This window comes from Cottoperca gobio, chromosome 4 (assembly GCF_900634415.1).
Source record: "Cottoperca gobio chromosome 4, fCotGob3.1, whole genome shotgun sequence".
NCBI classification, from domain to species: Eukaryota; Metazoa; Chordata; class Actinopteri; order Perciformes; family Bovichtidae; genus Cottoperca; species Cottoperca gobio.
In genome coordinates this window covers 23286968-23307660 of record NC_041358.1, presented here as the reverse complement: position 1 = coordinate 23307660, position 20693 = coordinate 23286968, and the positions used below count along the sequence as shown (strand labels likewise).

The window sequence follows — 20693 nt, the reverse complement described above, 5'->3', positions numbered from 1 at the left end:
CCTCCCTTTCCCCCTCATGGCATGTGTAACGTGGGTGTATGCTGCTGTTCAGATACGAGTTAAACCAGCTTTCGACTCGATGTGGGCGGAAACCGTGGTGTACCTTTGATTCTTAAACCAGTGAACAGAAAAAGAGACTGCAGTGCTTCTTTTGTGTTTGCTTTTCACTTTACTAAATCGTAAATTGAACATTGGCTCCATTCAGGTAGAGGGGCGGGGCGCAACTCTCGGAAGTAATTTCAAAACAAAAGCCCTCAAAAAAATTAATAGACAAGTTGGAGAGTGGATTGATATGACTAACTTGTGCTGCCTTATCACTCAAAAGACAGTCTTTTACCAGGCGACATGCCACTTATTATTGGATACCAGTTATTGATCGATTGATCTGATACATTTCAACATCACTGGAGTTTCATAGCTGAGTGAAGTCAAATAAAGTCGGAGTTTGTCTGTTAGCAAGAAACACTTTTTTACATTTCCCTTCAGTCACATGTGAGGTGTATTATTCCTGAGCGTGGGGTTTGATGGTAGTTATATAATTTAATCTTTCCCTGAAACATTTAGCCTTTTAAATAATTCCCAGTGTTCAAAAGACAATACAATCATATTTTGCTTTATTAAATAATGAGTTCACAATAAGAATATCAATAAATACAGACGCAAATAAGGAATAAATAATATAAATGCATTATAGGTCATTTGTTAAACAGGTAACAGGCTGCTGCTGGTTTAAGAAATAAAAATGATTGATCCACGATAAAACAACTCTTTCAGGGAGGGATCACTCCGTTGCTCATGCAAAAGCTCATTACGTGAAACTGACAGGAAAATCCGACAGAGACGGAACCTCCAAATTGACGTCACCACAACTGTCAGATAACGCATCCAGCTCTGACTTCGCCATTGCGCGCGTAACCACACAGGCTGAAAAGACCTCTGGAAATTCACCAGAGCTCTCATCAGAAGTAGTATCCACCGAACAAAGTGTGGGCAATGGGCAACGCCGGCTGAACCCCCACAGCAACCTCACCCTGCACAAGCTCACAGTCAAGGATCATTTTATGCAAAGGAATAGACAAAATTGGTAATCCTATCCCACGACAGAATACTTTCACCGACGTCAGTTTCTGCTGATAAAGGCAATACAGAGTCCACTATGTACGAGTCATAGGCCCCTGTATCCCTCAAGATATTTATCGGTATTTTAACCTCACTTCCTACCAGCGACACAACACCACTTCTAATTAAAGGAGCATACCACCCAAAACGTCAGGCTCACAAGAACAAGTGGTAAGGACCTCAGAGACATCAGTCGTACTCACAGGCGCAACAAACGCAGCAGACTTAACATTAGGTCTCATACCCTTATTCCTCGACAGTAACAAAGGACATTCTGCCTTCCAGTGTCCTGTCTCGTGACAATAGTTGCATGATTTACTCTTATCAAAACTGCCTCGAGTTTTGGTTTCAGATTTAAACGAACCAGACTTCCAAGACCGTGTGGGATCAAATGATGCAGTGTCAGACTCACTCCCTCTCCAGCCAACGTCATCACGCACCGTGCGCTCTCGAAAAGAACCCTTATGGAGCAGCACATATTCATCTGCTGACACAGCAGCATCAGCAGCTGTGGCATCCTTCTTCTCAGTAATGTAGGTGGCCACTCCGCTAGGAAGCAAGTTTTTAAACTGCTCCAACCGCGCCCTTATGACAAACAGCCAGCCTGATATGTGGTCTCTCTCTAACATCATCCCAGTGCCCTAAGTCCGGAGATCTCTCGAAGCCAGACAACTACGTGGCATAAGTCTGACTTGTGTCATTGCAAAAATGTACAACCGCATGCTACTGAACCGGATACGTAGTGCCATCAACCCCCACCTGAGAGAGAACCAAAACGGTTTCCGAGAGAAGAGGACCACTGTGACCCAGATCTTGGCCTTGAGGAGAATCATCGAGGAGGTTAAGAAGAACAACCTGACAGCGGTACTGTGCTTCATCGATTTCAAAAAGGTATTTGACTCTATACACAGAGGCGTGATGATGAAGATACTCAAGGCCTACGGTGTCCCTTCCAATTTACTCCGGGCCACAGGGAGAGACCACAGCATCGCGGATGCTGGGCCTTTTATGGTCCTGAGGTGCGCTGCGCCCAGGTGCTCCAGATCTGACGTAATACTGCCATCAGCTCCATTGACACCTTAAAGACATACAACACAGTGACTGACACAAGACAGGTTAAGCAGGGGCCGTCACAACATTCACTGTCAAGGACTTCATTTGTGACAAGAACTGTTTCAGAGGCAGACCAAGTGATCAAAGCTGAGGGAAAGATGTCAATGCTTTGTGCCAAAAACAATGTAGCTTTCAGCTTCTGTGTTGATTTCAGTCGCAGTGTCGCAGACATTTTTCCCGACTCTGCCATCACAATGAAGTAGGCTACTCGGCTATATTTTATATAAACATGTATTTCCTGAATGTATATAGGCTACTCGTCCTTTATGTGTTTATATTTACATTATATGGGCTGGGTGGCTGAGAGCTGTTAAGGTCCACCAGAAAATGTCCCTTATTTTGAAATTCCAATGTTGACAGGTATGCTTAGGACAGTATGGCTTACAAGGAAATACTTTTACAAATATTTGTTTTTTTATGGCTCTCAAAGCCAAAAAGGTTCCCTACCCCTACCCCGTCATCTCCAAAATGAGATCTGCCAATATCTGGTTATGCTTGAGAAAATAAAAGTAATTTAACATCACTGAAAAGATTGATTGGTCCCATTTTCAAATACAAATTGTTTTAAATCCTTACTTGAATAGTTCTATTTAAATCCTTAATTGAGTTGAATACAGTCCAACTGGAAGTAGCCTACTGCATTTGACTTTTTATAATAGTAATAATTATTATTATACTATAGGTATAGTAGGCCTATATATTTTCTATAAAATATGCCAATTATCCAGTCAATCTCTAATAATCTTGCAAACATACCAACTAAGGGGTATTGGTCTACAACTAGAGGGTTTAGAAGGATCCTTATAGAAATTATTCACGCCTCCTTCTATTACTCTATTACTCTGCATACATGGTGGTTTTGTATGCACTTCTATGTCCAGAGCTAAACTCTTCAGGAATGTACTAATTGAAGGTCTGGGAACATTATTTGGTTGGTGACATAGGGAAAAATTGCCAAAATGGCCACGCAAAATAATATATTGCCAAAGCTGTATTTCCGTGACCCGTTTGACCTAGGAGGTTGCTTGACCACTCAAAATTTGTGGGGAATAGTGTCATGACTGGAGGGCACTATTGCAAAGGCAAAGAAGGGATGAGTCTTGTATCGGAGGTGATGACAATTTTTATGTTTGAGGAGTTTTACCTTGCCCAGGACAACAGTCGTGAATTAGACCAGCTAGTAGAGGGCATGCAAAATAAAATGCAGCAAGCACTAGATGTTTATCATGCAGTGTTCTAACAGATTTGGGAACAAAGCTAAGCCTTACATGCAGACTTAAAGAAATTCTTCACCGAGTGGAAAGAAACAGCCAGTACCAGTAATGAGAATGTAAGCTACTGGAGCTTGTTTTTAGATGAGCTATATCCAATCCTGAGAGATCTTACCGACTCTATCCGACAAGGTGATTGGCATCTCTTTGTTTCTGTTGTCAGGAGATCGATGCCATTGTTCTTTCGCTTTGGTCGGATGAACTACATCAGATGGGGTGTTCTCTTCCTTGAAGACTGTCTTGACTTACAAAGAAAATTCCAGGGCATCTACAGATGCTTTGTGGATGGTGGATGGGTGATGTACCACACTCTCCGCCAAGGTAGTGCAGTCGGATTTGACATGGCACTCGAGAAGTGTTACAACAAACCTGCCAAGGTAGCTGGTGGTATCATTGGGATTACAAGACAGAAAGAAGCAGTAGCCTTGTGGAATCTCCTAAAGCATGAGAAAGATCTTCATGTTGCACAGCTGTTGGAATGGTGTAATTTAGGAGACAGAGATGACAGTGAACTGAGTTTACATCATGAGGTAAATCAGAGTTCCATCAAGATTGATCATGATCGTGTAAAGACACTTGTGGATTACATTAAATCTATCAAAAGTCCATTTGGCACTGGAGACAGACTTCAGAACATCACTACAGGGGCCAAAATACCCCAGTACGTTATTGGCGGATTACTAGAATGTCTGGAAGTTGGAGAAAAGAGTTATCAAGAGTTCGTTGAGTCGAGATTTCAGCATAAAGATATGCACCTTCATGATACGATCCCAACCAACCGCAAACACGATTCTACTCAGACCTCAGCAAAAAAATCCATGACGAAAAAGGACGCTGCAGAAACTATTAGATGCATTGACTATGCTAGAGAAAGAGGGTACAGCATGTTAGAACTGCTGAAGTTTGAACTGACCAGCACATCTCACTTCCTCACCTCTGAATGTAAAGACGGCATCAAATTGAAGAAGCCTGATAAATCTTCTTTAGCCAGAGAATTAGTCAGTAAACTTCCACAGGAGACGAGGAATGTTAAGAGTGATGCCCAGATGACAGTTGTGGACTTCATGGCACTTGTACGTAAACTATCAATAAAAAAGATGGGGCTTCATACATTCGGTGAATTGGCTGACAGTCTGTCCCGCAGCATTCTTGCTACAGCTGCTGAGTGCACGAGAATAGACATTATTTTTGATGTATATCAAGAATCGTCAATCAAACAAATGGAACGGGCACAGAGGAGTTCATCAGAAAAAATCACTATAAACATAATGTCTGACAATCAGAAACTCCCTGTCGACTTTGATATGTTCTGGGGTTCAATGTTGAACAAAACACGGTTGCAGGAGTATGTTTACAAGTGGATGGTGCGGAATGTTGAATCAGACAAGGAAATCTTCTTTGGAGGTGTATATGGAGGTGCATGCAGGAAACTGTTGGCCGGTAATGAAACAAAGATAACAGAGCTCTCAAGCAACCAAGAAGAAGCCGATGACAGGGTCATGTTCCATATAAATGATGGTGCATTGAAACACGGTGTTCAATCAGTCTTGGTTTACTCGCCAGACAACGACGTGTTTGTCAACCTCATCTTCCACTTCAACAAAACTTGGAAACTACAAAAGCTGTATGTGAAGCTTGGTAGTGGAAAAACAAAGAAAACAGTAGCGGTCCACATGTTGGTTGATCAAATGGACAACAGTTTGATTTCATGTCTCCCAGCCATTCATGCCCTCAGTGGTTGCGACAGTACCAGCAAAGTGGGTCTGAAGTTGGCTGGCCTGAAGACATCTATGGATCTATCGCTACTGAAAGGCTTTGGTGTAGATGAACTGTCACTACAAATGATAAGCAATGCTGAAAAGTTCCTTGTGTCTGGATTAAAGAGTACGGACTGCTCCACTTTTGATGAGTATCGTTGGGAACAGTACCACAACATCTAAAAACAAGCTCCAGTAGCTTACAGTCTCATTACTGGTACTGGCTGTTTCTTTCCACTCGGTGAAGAATTTCTTTAAGTCTGCATGTAAGGCTTTGCTTTGTTCCCAAATCTGTTAGAACACTGCATGATAAACATCTAGTGCTTGCTGCATTTTATTTTCCATGCCCTCTACTAGCTGGTCTAATTCACGACTGTTGTCCTGGGCAAGGTAAAACTCCTCAAACATAAGAATTGTCATCACCTCCGATACAAGACTCATCCCTTTTTTGCCTTTGCAATAGTGCCCTCCAGTCATGACACTATTCTCCACAAATTTGCGCAAATTTTGAGTGGTCAAGCAACCTCCTAGATCAAAGGGTCATGGAGATACAGCTTTGGCAATATATTGGACCGCTCCCAAAATGGGCGTGGCCATTTTGGCAATTTTGCCCTGTCTGTGAAATATGTCACCAACCAAATAATGTTCCCAGACATTCAATTAGTACATTCCTGAAGAGTTTAGCTTTGGACATAGAAGTGCATACAAAACCACCATGAGTTACACTAGTATATGCTTTTGGCAACCTTCATTTCTCCCGCACCCTGTTATAAAGAACCACACATTCAATATATTTGACATTTCCTTGAAGACCGCTTCTCAGACAGAGTTAACAAAATATATTTGTTTGGTATTCAAACACCTCCTTAAAATAATATGTTTAGTCGAAATTGTGATTTAAATTGCAATAATATAGTATAGGAACGAATCTGCGGCTCTTAAATAACATTAGCGCTAGCTTTTGAATGGACAACTTTATTGACACAGCCCTTGTACGCAGGGATCAAGTAGTGTTGTCCTTCAGCATAGCTATCCAGATAGCCTTCATACATATCTTGTTTCTGGCGTATCGGGAATAACTGTTTGTTAAAGGAAACAACACTGTTGTGGACCATGGCGGCAAGAATTTTACCCGTAGTCAAGTTAGTATTTTTAAATTTCCCTGATGTTATTGCTGCTGTAGGGCGTGCTAGCTGCTCAAGCTAACTTGAGCAAAGCTAACTGTCAGTCTACCCGAGAGCTTTCCAGCTGTCATCTTCAACCACTGTACGATAGCTAGTTGGCTTATTAATCACTAGTAAAGTTAGCCTATTCTACATATTAAGTTACACATTGGATTTGGACGGTGGCCTAATTTACATTACGCTAATGTTTTACAAATAGCTAACGTTACTAGCTAACCGTTAAATACTTAACTGATGATTTCTTTGCATCAAAGGTCGCTCTTAAGCTGTGCACTGTAGTAATAGTAACATGCAAGGGTGTTTTCAATCAGTGTGACATGTTTTTGACAGGACACAGAGGTGGGTCATCTTGGTTTATAGCCTGACTGCCTCTGTTCTTTCAATATTTTTCAGACTGGCCACCAAGTTGACCATTGCTGGAGGAGCTCTCTACGTCGCCTGTGACTCTGGTCTGTTGGGAAGCAGTGAGCAGGGCTCAGAGGCCCTGGGGAAGGCCAAGGCTGCAATACCCCCCGCCATAGAGGAATGGATGAAGTACTTTGGCCTGGAGGTACAGATAAGATGCTCTTGCTCTGTTACGGGATATTGGTCATGGTAATGCAAGGAAGGAAACTATAAGAGGCAAACACATGTTTATCTATATTTGTTTTAGAAATGTGTCTGCAATGGGCAAAAAGGTCAATGCTTTATATACTGCTGACAAAGCTTTTGATGATTCATATAATAGATTGAAAGAATGAAATTGTATTCTAGGCCGATCCCTCATTTATTTACAGGACACCATTACAAGATGGAAATACTAAATACTACTACTAAATACTAAAATCTAATTTAAAAGCAACACAAATGGTAATCATCCACCCCTAATAATACAAGGTTTTCCCCCTGAAGTCTCATGGATTCATTAAATAAGTTACCAAATTGATTTTCTTGATTTATATCCATCAGCTCACTTGTGTCTTTTATGTCACTAAACAAAATATCATGACATTTCCAGTACAAAGGACAGTAAGAGAACAAAATGAAAGTCATTCTCTAGCTCTCCCTGACCACACATTGAACTAATTCCACTTTTTTCTTCTAAAACAACATGCCTTCCAGTTTCAGTATCAAGAGTTCTAATCTGAACACAAATTGACTTTTTTTTTCTTTGGTAGATTATAAATCACACAATTTTCATCAAAATAGCATTTTACATTTCAAAATAAGTACGGAGCTTTAGTTTACTCTCGATCTCAACTTGCCTAGTTGTATCTTTTCAGAAGTCAATAACTGTCAGAATATTCTTTCTACAAAATATCCCAGTGATATTTCATTATGCGTTTCATATTCCTATTCCGGTGGAATTCTGGAGTATTATGACCGCTTTTCAGATGAGCACCAAACTGTCTGCGCTCAATCTTTATTGCCACTGGTAGACATGGCGCACTATTTAACCGCATGATGTTGAGAAGTATTGTGAAAGGTCAGCCACAATTGTATCATTCAAAAGTAATTCAATGCAATATATAATTGACCCCTTCTCTCCTCAGGCTCAGCTTCCAACCATACCTAAAGTGGAATTCTCTCCGGTTCAGGCGTGGAACTCTGGTAAGAACTGAATGAAAAGCTTGTTCCCTTTTCTTTTTATGAGGCTGCAATTCTGGTACCATCATGCGTTAGTTCTTTATGCTCAGATTTTAAATGTGGTTGTGGCTCTTTTTTTTTAGGTTTAGTGATCTTTTTATCGTTTCATTGTGGCAGTTATCAATTTCAGCATCACTGTTATGACCTGAGAGGATTACTGTTCTGTTGGTTAACACCTTAAATGCTTTGTATGTATTTCTGTCGCAAAAAACCCAAACCCATTGATTTTTATTTCATTGCAGGGGTGCGGCAGTCAATTTCAACTCTTTCAGAGGCTCCATCAAAAGCAACTGCATACACAAATCATGGAGTGCAGTACGTGAAAGACCTCACGAAGTGAACAGGAACTCTGCGGACAACCTGACATTTATCAATCTTTTTGAGTTCTGCTCTTAAGAAATGACTTTTCATCAGTTGTAGCCCCTCCCCAGGAAAGAAGAAACACCCAACATAGAATAAAACAGTTGGACAAAAAGAAGTTGTGAAGTGCAGTCTCCTGAATGGGTACTGTGGTTCTCTAAATGTTAGTGGCATTGGTTGGGAGTTGTATTGTACATAATGCTAGGAAGCAAAATGTATTTAAGAAGAAAAAAAAGTGATTTAATTTTGTGTATACCACCCAATTTAATTTGACTCATTGTCTAAAATACAGTAGTCCACTCCCCTTTGTTCCTAATCATCCACATAATGTTATGAAGAGAATGTCTGTTGTATAAATGCAATTTCACCATTTGTGACTAAATAATACATCATTCTTAAAACACGTCCAGTCTTTAGTTTGATTTATTGAGGAAACTCATGTACTGCATGTTGACCATGGCAGTGTGTTCATAGAACAGAACCAAACAAATGTGCAAAAATCTTTATTACTCATGACAGAATAATGACACAAATTGCCCGTTGATGCTGCTACAACTTCAGAACATGAGGTGATTTAAAGCATGAAGAAGAGCGCGCACAGTCATTTGTAACTCCACTCTACACAACACAGAAACACAACACAGCACCACTAGTGGTGATGTACAGTGATTTATTTGTTTTTAAATCTTTTTTTGTTTTTAAATGTAGGTTAAACTAACAGATTCTGCCACACACTGTCACTTCTCTACTGTCAAAATAAGGTTTGAATATCTCCAGACACTGATCAGATCATGCATGCAGAGTTTTGACAGCTAAAAAGAACAGCAACAGTATAACTACTGATTGACTAGTTTACTGAGGGATACACTGAGTGACTTGAAGATGAATGAAAGGACAACGACCAATTCAGCAGCTAGTGAAACAGTTGGGATGAAACAAATACTGCAGGCATACATGTCATGTTTGCAAGAAAAAGAGACGAAGCTATAAAGACTAGAACCAGAGTTAGTGAGTTACTGTCAACAAACTGGTTTGTCAGTTGATTATACCTGTTAAATATTAAGTAATAATGTAAATAAACAACCCTTTCACTAAAAGCTGGTGGTTTTTGATGAGAAATTTGTATAAATGAGTTATCACAACAGGCAACATTACAAGGCATTTTACACAAGTTGTACATATTAAATACTGTCTGAATGTATTGCAACAAGTTTTTTTTTCTTCTTTTCTTCATGCGTATGATATAAAGCATTTATTCTGCCACATTTGCTCTTAAGGAAAAAGCATTTTTGAGGGAAACTATAGCGTACCATAACCTAAACATGTAAACTTTATACAATAAAGTGCTCCCCACAATATCAACAGTGAGCTTATACAACCAATGATGTGTGTAATATTTAAAGAACATTTCCATACTGCATTAAGAGCAAAACACAGCACTAATATTAACATGATGGTTGCAAAACTTTCCTCAAGCTGTCAGTGTCCCCACTTCTGAATGAAAACCAAATAGCAGCCTTCATACGCAATGGTTCAATAAGAGCGTAGATGGTCGGAGATATAGTATTTACAATATTGCAAAATGACAAGCCGGAAGGCACTTTATGATTTGTGTGGGATCAAATTTAAATGTGAATTTAGCAAACCGCGTCTTCATCACCAGTGCAAAGGATCTGATTCAATGCTAAATATGGTGCAAAGGTGCAGGAGTATCTTTCCACGTAAGCATAATTAATCTAAAAGGCTTTTGTAAATATAAGGACCCCATGCAGGTGACTTTACAATCCTGCTTTTATTCATTCCTTCCAGTACTAACACTAAATTTGATAATATGGTTCGATAAATATAATACACAAATGTATCCACCCATTTAATTCAATAAATGTATATCCCAAACATAATGTGTATATCATGCTTACTAGCTATTTAGATGACCCAAAGAAAAGTGTCTTCAAAAGAATATTTTGAGCAGCTTTTTAGTCATACTTGGATTAAATTAAGATAATTACTCTCGGGAAAGATCAGCAAATATCTCAAGGACAACGATACAAATGCAGTAACAGCTGCCCTCTTTGCAGCTGTTGGGCAGTGCAGTCTTGGACTGTCCAAACTTAAAGTATAAAGTAGAGCAGCAACAATAAAACAAGTTGACTCCATCTCCTCGAAACAGCCAAGCATAGCGGTGCTACAGTTCTGCTGTGCATATGAAAGACAGATTGCACTTTCTTCTGAACAATAAAGCATCTTAACTATTGGATCCTGCCATGGCTTTGGATAACAGATCATAACGATGAGTGGAACAGAAGCAGATGGAGGGAGGCTGGAGAGTGAGATAAAGTGTCCACTATGTCTAGGTGGTTTTCACCAGGTCATAGACATGGATATGAAAGTCATCATCATATTTAATATAGTAGACAGAGGGCTTGGCTGGGACCTGGTAGATGACAAGGCCTGTTCTCTTCACACCCTTGTCAGTAACATACTCCACCTGTTTCCCCACCAGACTCTCCGTCTCTTCACCTGGCTTCCTGTCTGCAGGCAACAGGTGTTTGTTTTCTGAGAAGTGAAACATTATAACATTACATATGACTTAAATTCAAGTTACTTTGAAATGTGCTTGTGTTTAACTCACCAAACTCCGCCTACTTAAAGTATTTCAGAGTTGGTGTAAAATGATGTTGCCTGCTTTGGTTTTTGAGCAAAACATGCATGAAAAGTATTAAAACCAGAGGTTCTTTATTATTCTTTAAATGGTGCAACTCATTATTACTCTTTATCATTAAAATAGTTTCTCAATTTTCAGTTTTACTTCAATACATTTACAGGCCTTAAGAAATTCTCAAGACTTGCCACAAACTTTCCAGGAATCCTGTAAAAAAACAAAAGAATGTTCTCCTGTGAGGCCGTGTCACACCGTGCCGTATGGCGGACGCGTATGCCGGAAAATTAGCATATACAACGTATATATGGACGTATACATGCTCAAAAAACGTTTCACGGCCTCAGCGTTCAACGACGTACACCAGCGTATTGCCGATATTCCGTATACGCCGGCATACGTTTCCGCCATACGGCGAAGGTATACGCTAGAAATGCGTTATGCATCTGTTGGGCATTCGTCGAATACGTTGGCTCTGATACGTTTTGTATAAGTACGTGATACGCTATCAAGAGGCTCTGTATACGTTCATATACGTTGTATATGCTAATTTTCATATGCGCCAGCATACGTTTCTGCCATACGGCACCGTGTGACACGGCCTTAATACCATGGACTAAGATTGTAATCTGTAAAATAAAAATGATCAGGGACATAAATCTTTACCAGACTGTCCCCAAGAACACACTGCATTATTTAGCCCCAATCACTTACTTCCCTTTTATGTAAAACTTTAACTTTTGACAGTGTATATCAAGAGTGTCTGTGTACATGGATGTGAGAAGTGCTCACTTTAAAATATGTCATTTTGCCGGTTTACTACTGGGAATCAAACCCTTAGCTGAAGACTTGTGATAAATACAGACTTCAATGACCACCATGACTGCTGGTGAACTCACATGGTATCCTTGTCAAAAAAAAGACCTTCAAAGTGGAAAAATAATTCACGTCACAGAGCAGATCTTGATCTATAAAGCTTTAGGACACGATTATTGAAGACTTAATGAAGCTTTGTAAAGTATCAATATGTCTTTGTTATTCACAAATCCCCAGTACCTGCTTCAGGCAGAATCCTGAGGTCTCCGTCAGCATAGTCGTCCCACAGCTGGTACATATATAGTACGGGGTCCTTTTCATAAGTGATATAATACCAGTTGGTCATGATTGGAGCTCTGGAGAGGACCATGCCTCTCCATTCGTTCTTCTCTCCATCCTCCTTTTCAAACAGATGCTCCACAGCTTTGCCCACCAGCTCCTCCGCCCCTGGAGGCATCTTGATCTTGTTGTTTACTGTGGAGACACAGCCGAAAAAAGGATATACAATATGCAAGTGAGAAACCTGGCAATCTGTAAAGACAAAACTGCTGCAAATATCACCTTCATTGTATGATAAATGTTTGACTTGGTTCACATCAAAATCAAAAATGGGAATTGATCAAACTACCTTGCACAGATTAGTAACTCACCAACTTTTTCTGACAGGACGTGCAGGTTCGACACTCTCTCGTCCTTGAACAGCTCGATGCCATAGACGCAGTCAAAGCCGTCATACTTCACCATGAAGAGAGAAGTGTTCACACTAAGCCTGTCGAGTACTGTTCCCTTCCATTTGCTCTGGTTCCCCTTCTCACGCCAGTTATGCTGAATGCGGACTCCCAGAATGCTGTTGGGATCCGGGGTCAATGTGTCACTCAGCTCCCCCCTACTCCGCTTTCTGGCAAAACAGGATGAATATGAAGGTCTGCGTGTCAGTGGTTACCACCATCAAAAAACTACTTCACTGTTTAATATTCAGCTGATTATTTAAATAGTAATGCAATATAATTTGTTTTCATTCACTCCAGGCGTAATACATATTGGTTGATTCCAGTAGTTTGTACCTGGATTATTCACTTTGTCATGCAGCTGTTTGTGAACGTATAGTTTTACTATAACATTATATTCTAAAACCACCATAAATGGCATCATGTGATGACATACATCGTAGCTTTGTTTCTACATACCTGCCCCTTTTCTTGGACATGCCTCCAGAAATTCAAAGGCTACTGATTAAGAGAAAGACAGGGCAAGTTTCAGTTATTATGTGAGTGAGTATGACAGCTGCCAAACTTCACATGCACTGTTTGCTACAGCATGAGGAAGGCCTCTGCTTCAGCTGAGAGGCTGGCCTGCCTAAAGAGACCTGTGACAAACTGCAGACTGACAACTCCAACAGCCAATAGATTAGCATGATGGAATAACTTCCTGGGTATTTACATCAACTACACAGCCATGGAGGTCACTGTTTATAAGGCACACTGAGGCGGCACTGTGTAGTTAGTCATATTTATTACACACGTATCACCTCAGTTAAGGATTAACAAGACAATAAAAAAAATCTGGCAGACACAACTTCAAGACAATACGTCAGCCATTTCACTGTAGCTGACATATTACAGTAGTAAACGTTAGCCGGTTACATTTTCAGTGTACACACTTGTACATTAGCAACATACATGACAAATATGATGAGGCGAGCCCGATAAACTACGCGACAGGTCATGCCGTATACCACCTGTCCTGGATTGAATCCAACACACCTACACCTCACAGTGTACGTTATCAATAACGCTCGTCTGTCCTAGCTCTACCTCAATGCAGATGTTACTGGCGGTTAGCTACACCCGCTCGTCGGTGTCCCTGACGGCAGGTAACAAACACCAGCAACAACTGGGTGTTAACAGCCCTTATTCTCCCCTCGGAACATCTTCGTTACCTTTACGCAGATTTCATATCAGTATTGTTCAGTTCGTCTGGCAGAGAAATGCTGCCACACACCAGCCCGCCTATGTAAATCTCGCGAAACCTGTGGAAAATGGGAGATGCGGAGACGAGACTCTAGTTCCCAGCGAGCCTTCGGTTACCACGACCACAGAGAATGACATGAACACGCGCGCAATGAACCCTGGGAATTGATGTTTTAATGACAATGATATGGAGTTTTTTAACGACTGGAGTTACACAGGTGTTAAAGACTGTGCTGCATGCTGCGTTCGAGTGTTTTCGGAAATAGCGTAATTACGGTATTAATGCGCATGATCGACATGAGAAAATACACAACAACCGACCATAGCATGCAAAGTGAGGTCGGGATTTTCTGTGACGCGAGAGTTGCCTAGAATTTGACTTAAAGGGGCAGACAGCGTAAGAGAGGTGTTGGAGTTTTATAGCAAAATTAGCATCAAATGTGAAGCTATTATCATGTTTCAAACTTTCTTTACATTTAAATGTCACAGTTAGGCCTATCACAACTTTTTGCATTTTATGTTTCAGAAAATCAGCCAACACAACACTAAGATGCTTGATGTACATTGTGCCCTCTACAACACTACTTCTGCAGAGGAAAAAACATCTCTAAAATAAAATGAAACCCAAGCCTGCTCATCTTTGTGATGTATTTTGCTCAAATGTCCACCTAAAACATAGGATGCCACACAACGTTTTGCACAAATTCAAACCTGCATCATAAGTCTACAGGGCCGTTGGACAGCTACATTGACCTCTAATTATGTAATATCAGCTCATGTTTCACAGCAAGGTATTCATACTTTGTCCCATCTCAGAAAATAGTGCATTTTAATATCCTGAAATATACCCCGTTTTACAGTGGTGACACTGCTTGACACATTTTTCAAATCAAACAAATGAGTGCATGTGAATTCACCTTAGTTTTTCATTGATATTTTATTATTACATTCAGCTCGGTATACTTTTGAATCTTAAGAATGAGAAGACTTTTTCCTGATCTATTTAAATGCATGCTGAATAAAAAAAACAAAAGTTGAAAAGTAGTGGGGTGACAAAAACATAATTTATCGCCTCAACAGCCACATCCCTGCATTTGATATGAAACAACATAACACCACATGATTGTATATTATATAGAGCATTGTCTGGAAAAGTACACCCCAATCAAGCATATTGTCACATTAGCGATTAATCTAATTTGCCTAATTGTTGTTCAGCACGCTTGTAATCCATCCACTGAAAGACGATATGCGTGTGTAGACATCAGGGGTCCTGGGGTCTCCGCATAGTTGGCCAGAGAAGGAGACAACGCCTGCTGCAGCTCCATCACACACCAATGGACCACCTGAATCACCCTTAAACAGAAAAGATACGAGACACTTCACAGAAGGTGTACTTTGTTTAAAACAGCATGTGTGATTTTTTTCTGTGCTTAATGCACAATAAGGTGACTTCATTTGGCAACAGGAAAAGAGATCTTTCTATTAATAATACAGTCTCAGATCGTAACAGCTGAAGATGTGTCTCTTCAACAGTACACACTAAAGAACACTCCTTCAAAGGGTAGTTTGAGGGCCTGATCAATGTCTAGCAAGCGTATTTTCTTACCGAGCAGAAGCCTTGAAAGACGCCGCCCCCAACACCACAAACCATACTCGTGGCTATGGGAATGGGGTTCCATCTCCTACGACATCCCCGCTGAGACAGGGTGGTCACGTTGACTTCCTGAAGCCTGTTTGGTAAGGTGCCATTATCCCCTATATCCCCCCAGCCAGCGGTGATGCACTGACTGGATCTATTCAGCCTGTCCACTTTCAGAGAGATCAGCTGCACTGCTTCCGTCAGTTGGGCGCTACCGTTGAGCTGAGACAAAGACAAATGGAAAGTATAAAGAAATACAGGAAGTGTTGATTGTGTTAGATTTGTGTAGTCTTGACATTATGTTTTGTGCAAACAACAATGAAGATAATTCCTCTACTTAAAATCTTATGTAGTGTCATAATCAACAATTCAATTCTTACCTTTAGGAGCATGATATCATTTCTATCTCCATTAAAGCTGGGGTGTGGAATGGATCTGACTGCACTGAACTGTTGCTTTGTAGTCTCATTCGCGGTCAGGGAATCAGCACCAAGTACAACTGTGTAGGGTCTAGAAATCACAATTGAATGATGGCTGGGCATTAGATGTGATGTTAAGGCTTCTAATAATCTCTCTTGACAGAAAATATTTTCCAAATTCGTCTCTGTGTCTGTTTAAAGAAAAACTTACTGACCCCCTTTCAAAGCATAATATACGTTTATGGATAAATATCCTTTCTACAAAACAGTGCTTTCCTTAAATTTCAGTACAGTAAACCATCACCAGGCAGAGACTTGAAACATGTACAGTAATTTACCACAGTGAACCTTTTTCAAAAAAAGCATCCCTGACATTATCGAGAACGTTTTTTGCTCCAAAACAAATAGGGGGCAACAAGTGTTATAATACAGCGCTAGCAGGTTAGCTTGCGCATTTCAGTAGATATATCTGCAACACATTAAACGTCTTTGTCATAACGTCAACACTCCTCACATTCTGTTGATAATGTTAATTAGATTTTTTTAATGTTTTAAACCAAATTGCTGGCCATATCTTACAGCATGCACCTTTAAACTGCAACTGCACCTTTAAACTGCAACTTAGCTTCAGTTTGACACATAAATTAAAATAATTTAACGTTTACTGCAATGGATTACTTGGCTAATTAAAATGTCCTTACAAGTTGATTTTTATTCTGAATTGACACAAAATGAAAATATGAGAAACCTATTGGTCTGTTTTTGAATCCTTACCTGCGTATCTCACAATGTGCTGCTGTGAGCACAAAGTCCTCTCTCACCAGGACTCCCCCACAGTTGTGTTGTCCTAGGACCTGCAAAGAAGCCATGTAGGGGCGCGACTGGGGGGCAGCATCTCTGCCTCCAACAATATGAGAACCATCGGCTCCTGAAACACACAATCATCATTCATTATTTGCACATGTTTATCTAGTAAATGCAGATTTATATGTCTTTACTATGTATATAAAGCTTACCATTCAAGACAAAGAGCAGCAGTAGTGCAACGCTGGTTGTCATGGTCTCTGATCAAATCCACACCTTCCACTAATGGCGTTATATTTCTCAAAGAAGAAAATATATTACTTATCTTGTGGTCTTTATTGCTTCAGTGTGTTTGCTAACACGCTGCTGATCTTTTTGTGACATTGTTGGTGAGTAATTACAAAACATGTGGTTTTAAAATTTCAAAACAGGGTTTCATAATTGAGGCCAGAAACCTTTGGCGTTAGAGATAACGGTCATACTGAGGCCCACAATGCTTTGAGAGGTCAACTTGCCACATGTGTCGCCCAGTCATATGGAAATAGGAGGGTTCCTGGTTCTATCCCTGGTTCATGGCAGCCTCTGTCATCAGTGTGTGTGTGTGTGTGTGTGTGTGTGTGTGTGTGTGTGTGTGTGTGTGTGTGTGTGTGTGTGTGTGTGTGTGTGTGTGATTGGTAAATGTTGGCATTCATTGTAAAGCACTTTGAATGGTTGGTAGACTAGAAACAATGCTATATAAATGCACATTGTATGAAAAACACGTATTTCCAAGTCATTAATGTGGCATAAAAAAAGTGCAGTGTGTGAGAGCCATGTTTTATGTGTGTTAGTTGAATTAATTTTAGAAAACTTAACATGCACTTTATGAGAATTAACAGACTTGGCAACTATGGTGAGGTCACGTGCACGCCCTCTATAAGTTTTATTATTTACATTTTTTTAATTGAAAAACAAAATGAGCGTCTTCTGATGAGGCTGTTACAGAAGGAAATTAAACATGGTATTTGAAATAAAACTTTATTTAGAATTTCAGTCGCATTGACAGCAATATAAGACATCACAAAACCTCTAACACAATGAATGTATGCTGAAGTAACACTTGGTGCAAGATCTTTTTACTCATGAGTTAGGGTGAGATGATACTGTTGATCCAGGGAAGGTATTTAAAAATATCTGTGTAGACATTCGGTACATCTGGGTAGGAACAGTTTCCCCCATTGTTGAAAGACACAACACCAACAGCTATCCCGTCGCACACGAGAGGACCACCAGAATCACCCTGTGAGGAGGAAGAAGCTTCATTTGTTTATTCATTATTTGATTTCAAGATATTTGTAGCATTTCTATAATAGATGACATTTTGTATTAACAGACAAAAAACATACCTGACAGAATCCTTGTTTTGTGGGATATCCACCTGCACAGATGACATTGAGAGGAAGATTTGGCCATTTTTTCTCACATTCGTGCCGCTTCATGAGAGATACATTGACCGCTCTCAGCTTATCAACAGATTTACCACCAGTACTTGTGGAACCCCATCCAGCTACACGGCACTGTTTGTTTTCTTGTATGTTCATTTCAGAACTGGGAAGAGGAATTGTTTGAATTGAGTTGTCCATTTCAGCCTTCTCAGTCAGCTGGAGACGCACAAAACGAGAAAGTTAAATAAAAAAAACTATTAGCTATGTTTCATAATTTAATAACATTTCATTCATCAGACTTCAATTTAACAACAATCGTTGGAATATGGAGCTAATAATAAAATTATAATTTGTAAATACTTACTTTGAGGAGCATGAGGTCTTTACCAGTTCCTACATTATCATACTGTGTGGGTTTGTATTCCTTTTCAATATATCTTATTTTTCCACCAAGCCTTTTGAGATTGTGGATGCCAAGAACAACCCACATAGGTCCCCTGAATGAAATATCATAGAGAGGTTGTCAAATTTTGTCAAATTGTGACAACAATGAAAATAAAAAATAAAATAAAAGTGGTTATTATACCTTGAAGTCTTTTAAAATTGATTTCTAATTACATAAATCAAAGATTGCTGAAAGAGGGTGTTTAACTCACAAGTCACAATGCGCAGCAGTGAGCACAAAATCTTCACTGACCAGGAATCCTCCACATAGATGACCAGAGTGGTTTTTCAACGAGACCATATACGGCATCGACTTCTCTGGGACTTCTTCCCCGTTTATGATTTCACTCCCATCTGCTGGAAAGAAGTAAAAGTCAGAGGTTAATGTCCCTATAAATGATTGCAGTAAAATATTTAGATTTGAGAATCTTACCGTTTCGTCCGAGACATGTCAGAACATGAAAAAGCAGAAATTTGTGCAGATCACGCATGATGCCAGCAAGACAAGTGACTCGTCTTACTTTTTGGGGTGTCAAGAAGCCCATTTTATACAGCAGGTTGTGTGATTATCACCTAGATTATCTTGACTTCTCACCACATTCTCATGAAATGTAAGTCTGCAAGTTTGCAGTTTGTGTTATCTTTGCATTATCTTGTCTGTTTATGTTATATGATGACTAAACAGCATGAAGCAATCTATGCTCAGTATGTGATGAGTTTAACGCAGTCTGGGACATTAATTGATTTGTCATTCAGTTTTGTATTTAGGACACTTTCAGCCTCTTGATTAAGTAAATTCGGGTTCCTTTTAGACCTTCTTTCCTCATTGTTTATGAATGTTACTTAGCTTCATTAAGAAACTTTTTATTCAAATGATTTTCATAATATGTTTTCTGCATTTTGCTCATTCTGGACCTTTGTGGACGTAAACTTCTCATCACTGTGTTAAGTTAACAATAAGTACACTTAAACTGGATGAGTTTGATGAGCCAATAAAAATGAGGAACTATTGTAAGATACCAGATACTAATGATTTTCAGCTAGCTTATGTGTGTTAGTTGAATTAATATAAGAAAACTTAACTGCCCTTTACGAGAATTAACAGACTTGGCAACTATGGTGAGGTCACGTGCACGCCCTCTATAAGTGCAGAATCTCAATTTTTTTTAAAAAATAATTTATGTAAGATACCAGATACTAATGATTTTCAGCTGTCACCATTTGGGTGTGGGGAGTTATGTTAAAGAAGCCCTCCCAGAAATTTTTTCTGAATTCTGCGATGAACCAGATGAACCACAGAAACCAGTTTCCTGCTTCAGTTTTGAGCGACTATGGTCTCCCAGTCACAGTTCAAACTCAGGCTATTTAATCGCTTTGATCGTTATTTGACAGCAAGTGGTGTAAAGGAGCATCATCACAAGTTTCATCGATGTAAAAAGATTTAACGAGAAACATCTTGTTATATTCAGACCATTTGCAACTCCAAATTGACCAAGGGGTGTAAAGTGTGGGTGAAAAAATGACCCAACGGCTCCTTCCCCACTTCATACCCTTACTTGCTCAGACTACACCCATCTTTGAATTCGGCTTTCATTTTCAAAGACTAGAAAAGTGCTGTATAAAAACAGTCCATTTTACTTACTTATTTTTACTTACTACACACCTGTAAAGTGTTGTGACCCCAAATCAGACCAGGGGCGGAAAAAGGGGTTTAAGTGGAGGTTCAATGACAACACTTTGCTGGAACCATTTTCAAACTCGACCTTCATTTTGACTACACATCTGTAAAGTTTCGTGACTGCATGTTACAGAGAGAGCGATAGACAGACAGATAGAGAGACTCAATATCAATATATCAAAAATCTTTGATCAGATAACAGATAACGATTTTCAGTCAGACGTCGCTCGATCGAATGTTAAATGCAGAATGGCAACCAGGCATAAGAGTAATATTCAGAATTATTTTGATAAAATAAACGTGCAGTGCAAACTTTGTAATGTTAAACTTGCGTATCATAGAACGACTAGTTCAAAGATTAACACTAGACATGCTTATATTCTCTCTTGGTGATCATCAAACATCTT

General features: G+C 39.7%; 4 protein-coding genes across 6 annotated transcripts; 1 reads left to right on the top strand and 3 right to left on the bottom strand.

The window, feature by feature from the left end:
• Positions 1-6226: 6226 nt before the first annotated feature.
• micos13 (mitochondrial contact site and cristae organizing system subunit 13) lies at positions 6227-8835 on the top strand. The gene is made up of 4 exons (XM_029429588.1): positions 6227-6402; positions 6838-6994; positions 7977-8034; positions 8313-8835. Exons 1-4 carry the CDS (start codon positions 6374-6376, stop codon positions 8408-8410), a joined length of 342 nt encoding a protein of 113 aa, XP_029285448.1. The 5' UTR covers positions 6227-6373; the 3' UTR covers positions 8411-8835.
• Positions 8836-8917: 82 nt separating this feature from the next.
• On the bottom strand, positions 8918-14121 carry LOC115006953 (spindlin-W). Of its 3 annotated transcripts, none has more exons than XM_029429585.1 (5): positions 13845-14121; positions 13093-13134; positions 12556-12803; positions 12146-12379; positions 8918-10986 (listed from the first exon to the last, which is right to left on the bottom strand). In XM_029429585.1, exons 2-5 carry the CDS (start codon positions 13110-13112, stop codon positions 10781-10783), a joined length of 708 nt encoding a protein of 235 aa, XP_029285445.1. In that variant the 5' UTR covers positions 13113-13134; positions 13845-14121; the 3' UTR covers positions 8918-10780. The 3 variants fall into 3 exon arrangements, with proteins under 3 accessions (XP_029285445.1, XP_029285446.1, XP_029285447.1); XM_029429586.1 differs by having other exon boundaries at positions 13093-13131; XM_029429587.1 differs by lacking the exon at positions 13093-13134 and having other exon boundaries at positions 13845-14118.
• A 712-nt stretch (positions 14122-14833) lies between these two features.
• Positions 14834-17004, bottom strand: LOC115007298 (serine protease 57-like). The gene is made up of 5 exons (XM_029430105.1): positions 16953-17004; positions 16711-16864; positions 15898-16027; positions 15485-15739; positions 14834-15231 (listed from the first exon to the last, which is right to left on the bottom strand). The coding sequence occupies exons 1-5, from the start codon at positions 16993-16995 to the stop codon at positions 15079-15081; spliced, it is 735 nt and encodes a 244-aa protein (XP_029285965.1). The 5' UTR covers positions 16996-17004; the 3' UTR covers positions 14834-15078.
• An 862-nt stretch (positions 17005-17866) lies between these two features.
• Positions 17867-18918, bottom strand: LOC115006985 (mast cell protease 1A-like). Its single transcript, XM_029429617.1, has 4 exons — positions 18821-18918; positions 18529-18661; positions 18126-18380; positions 17867-18019 (listed from the first exon to the last, which is right to left on the bottom strand). Exons 1-4 carry the CDS (start codon positions 18916-18918, stop codon positions 17867-17869), a joined length of 639 nt encoding a protein of 212 aa, XP_029285477.1.
• Positions 18919-20693: the final 1775 nt, after the last annotated feature.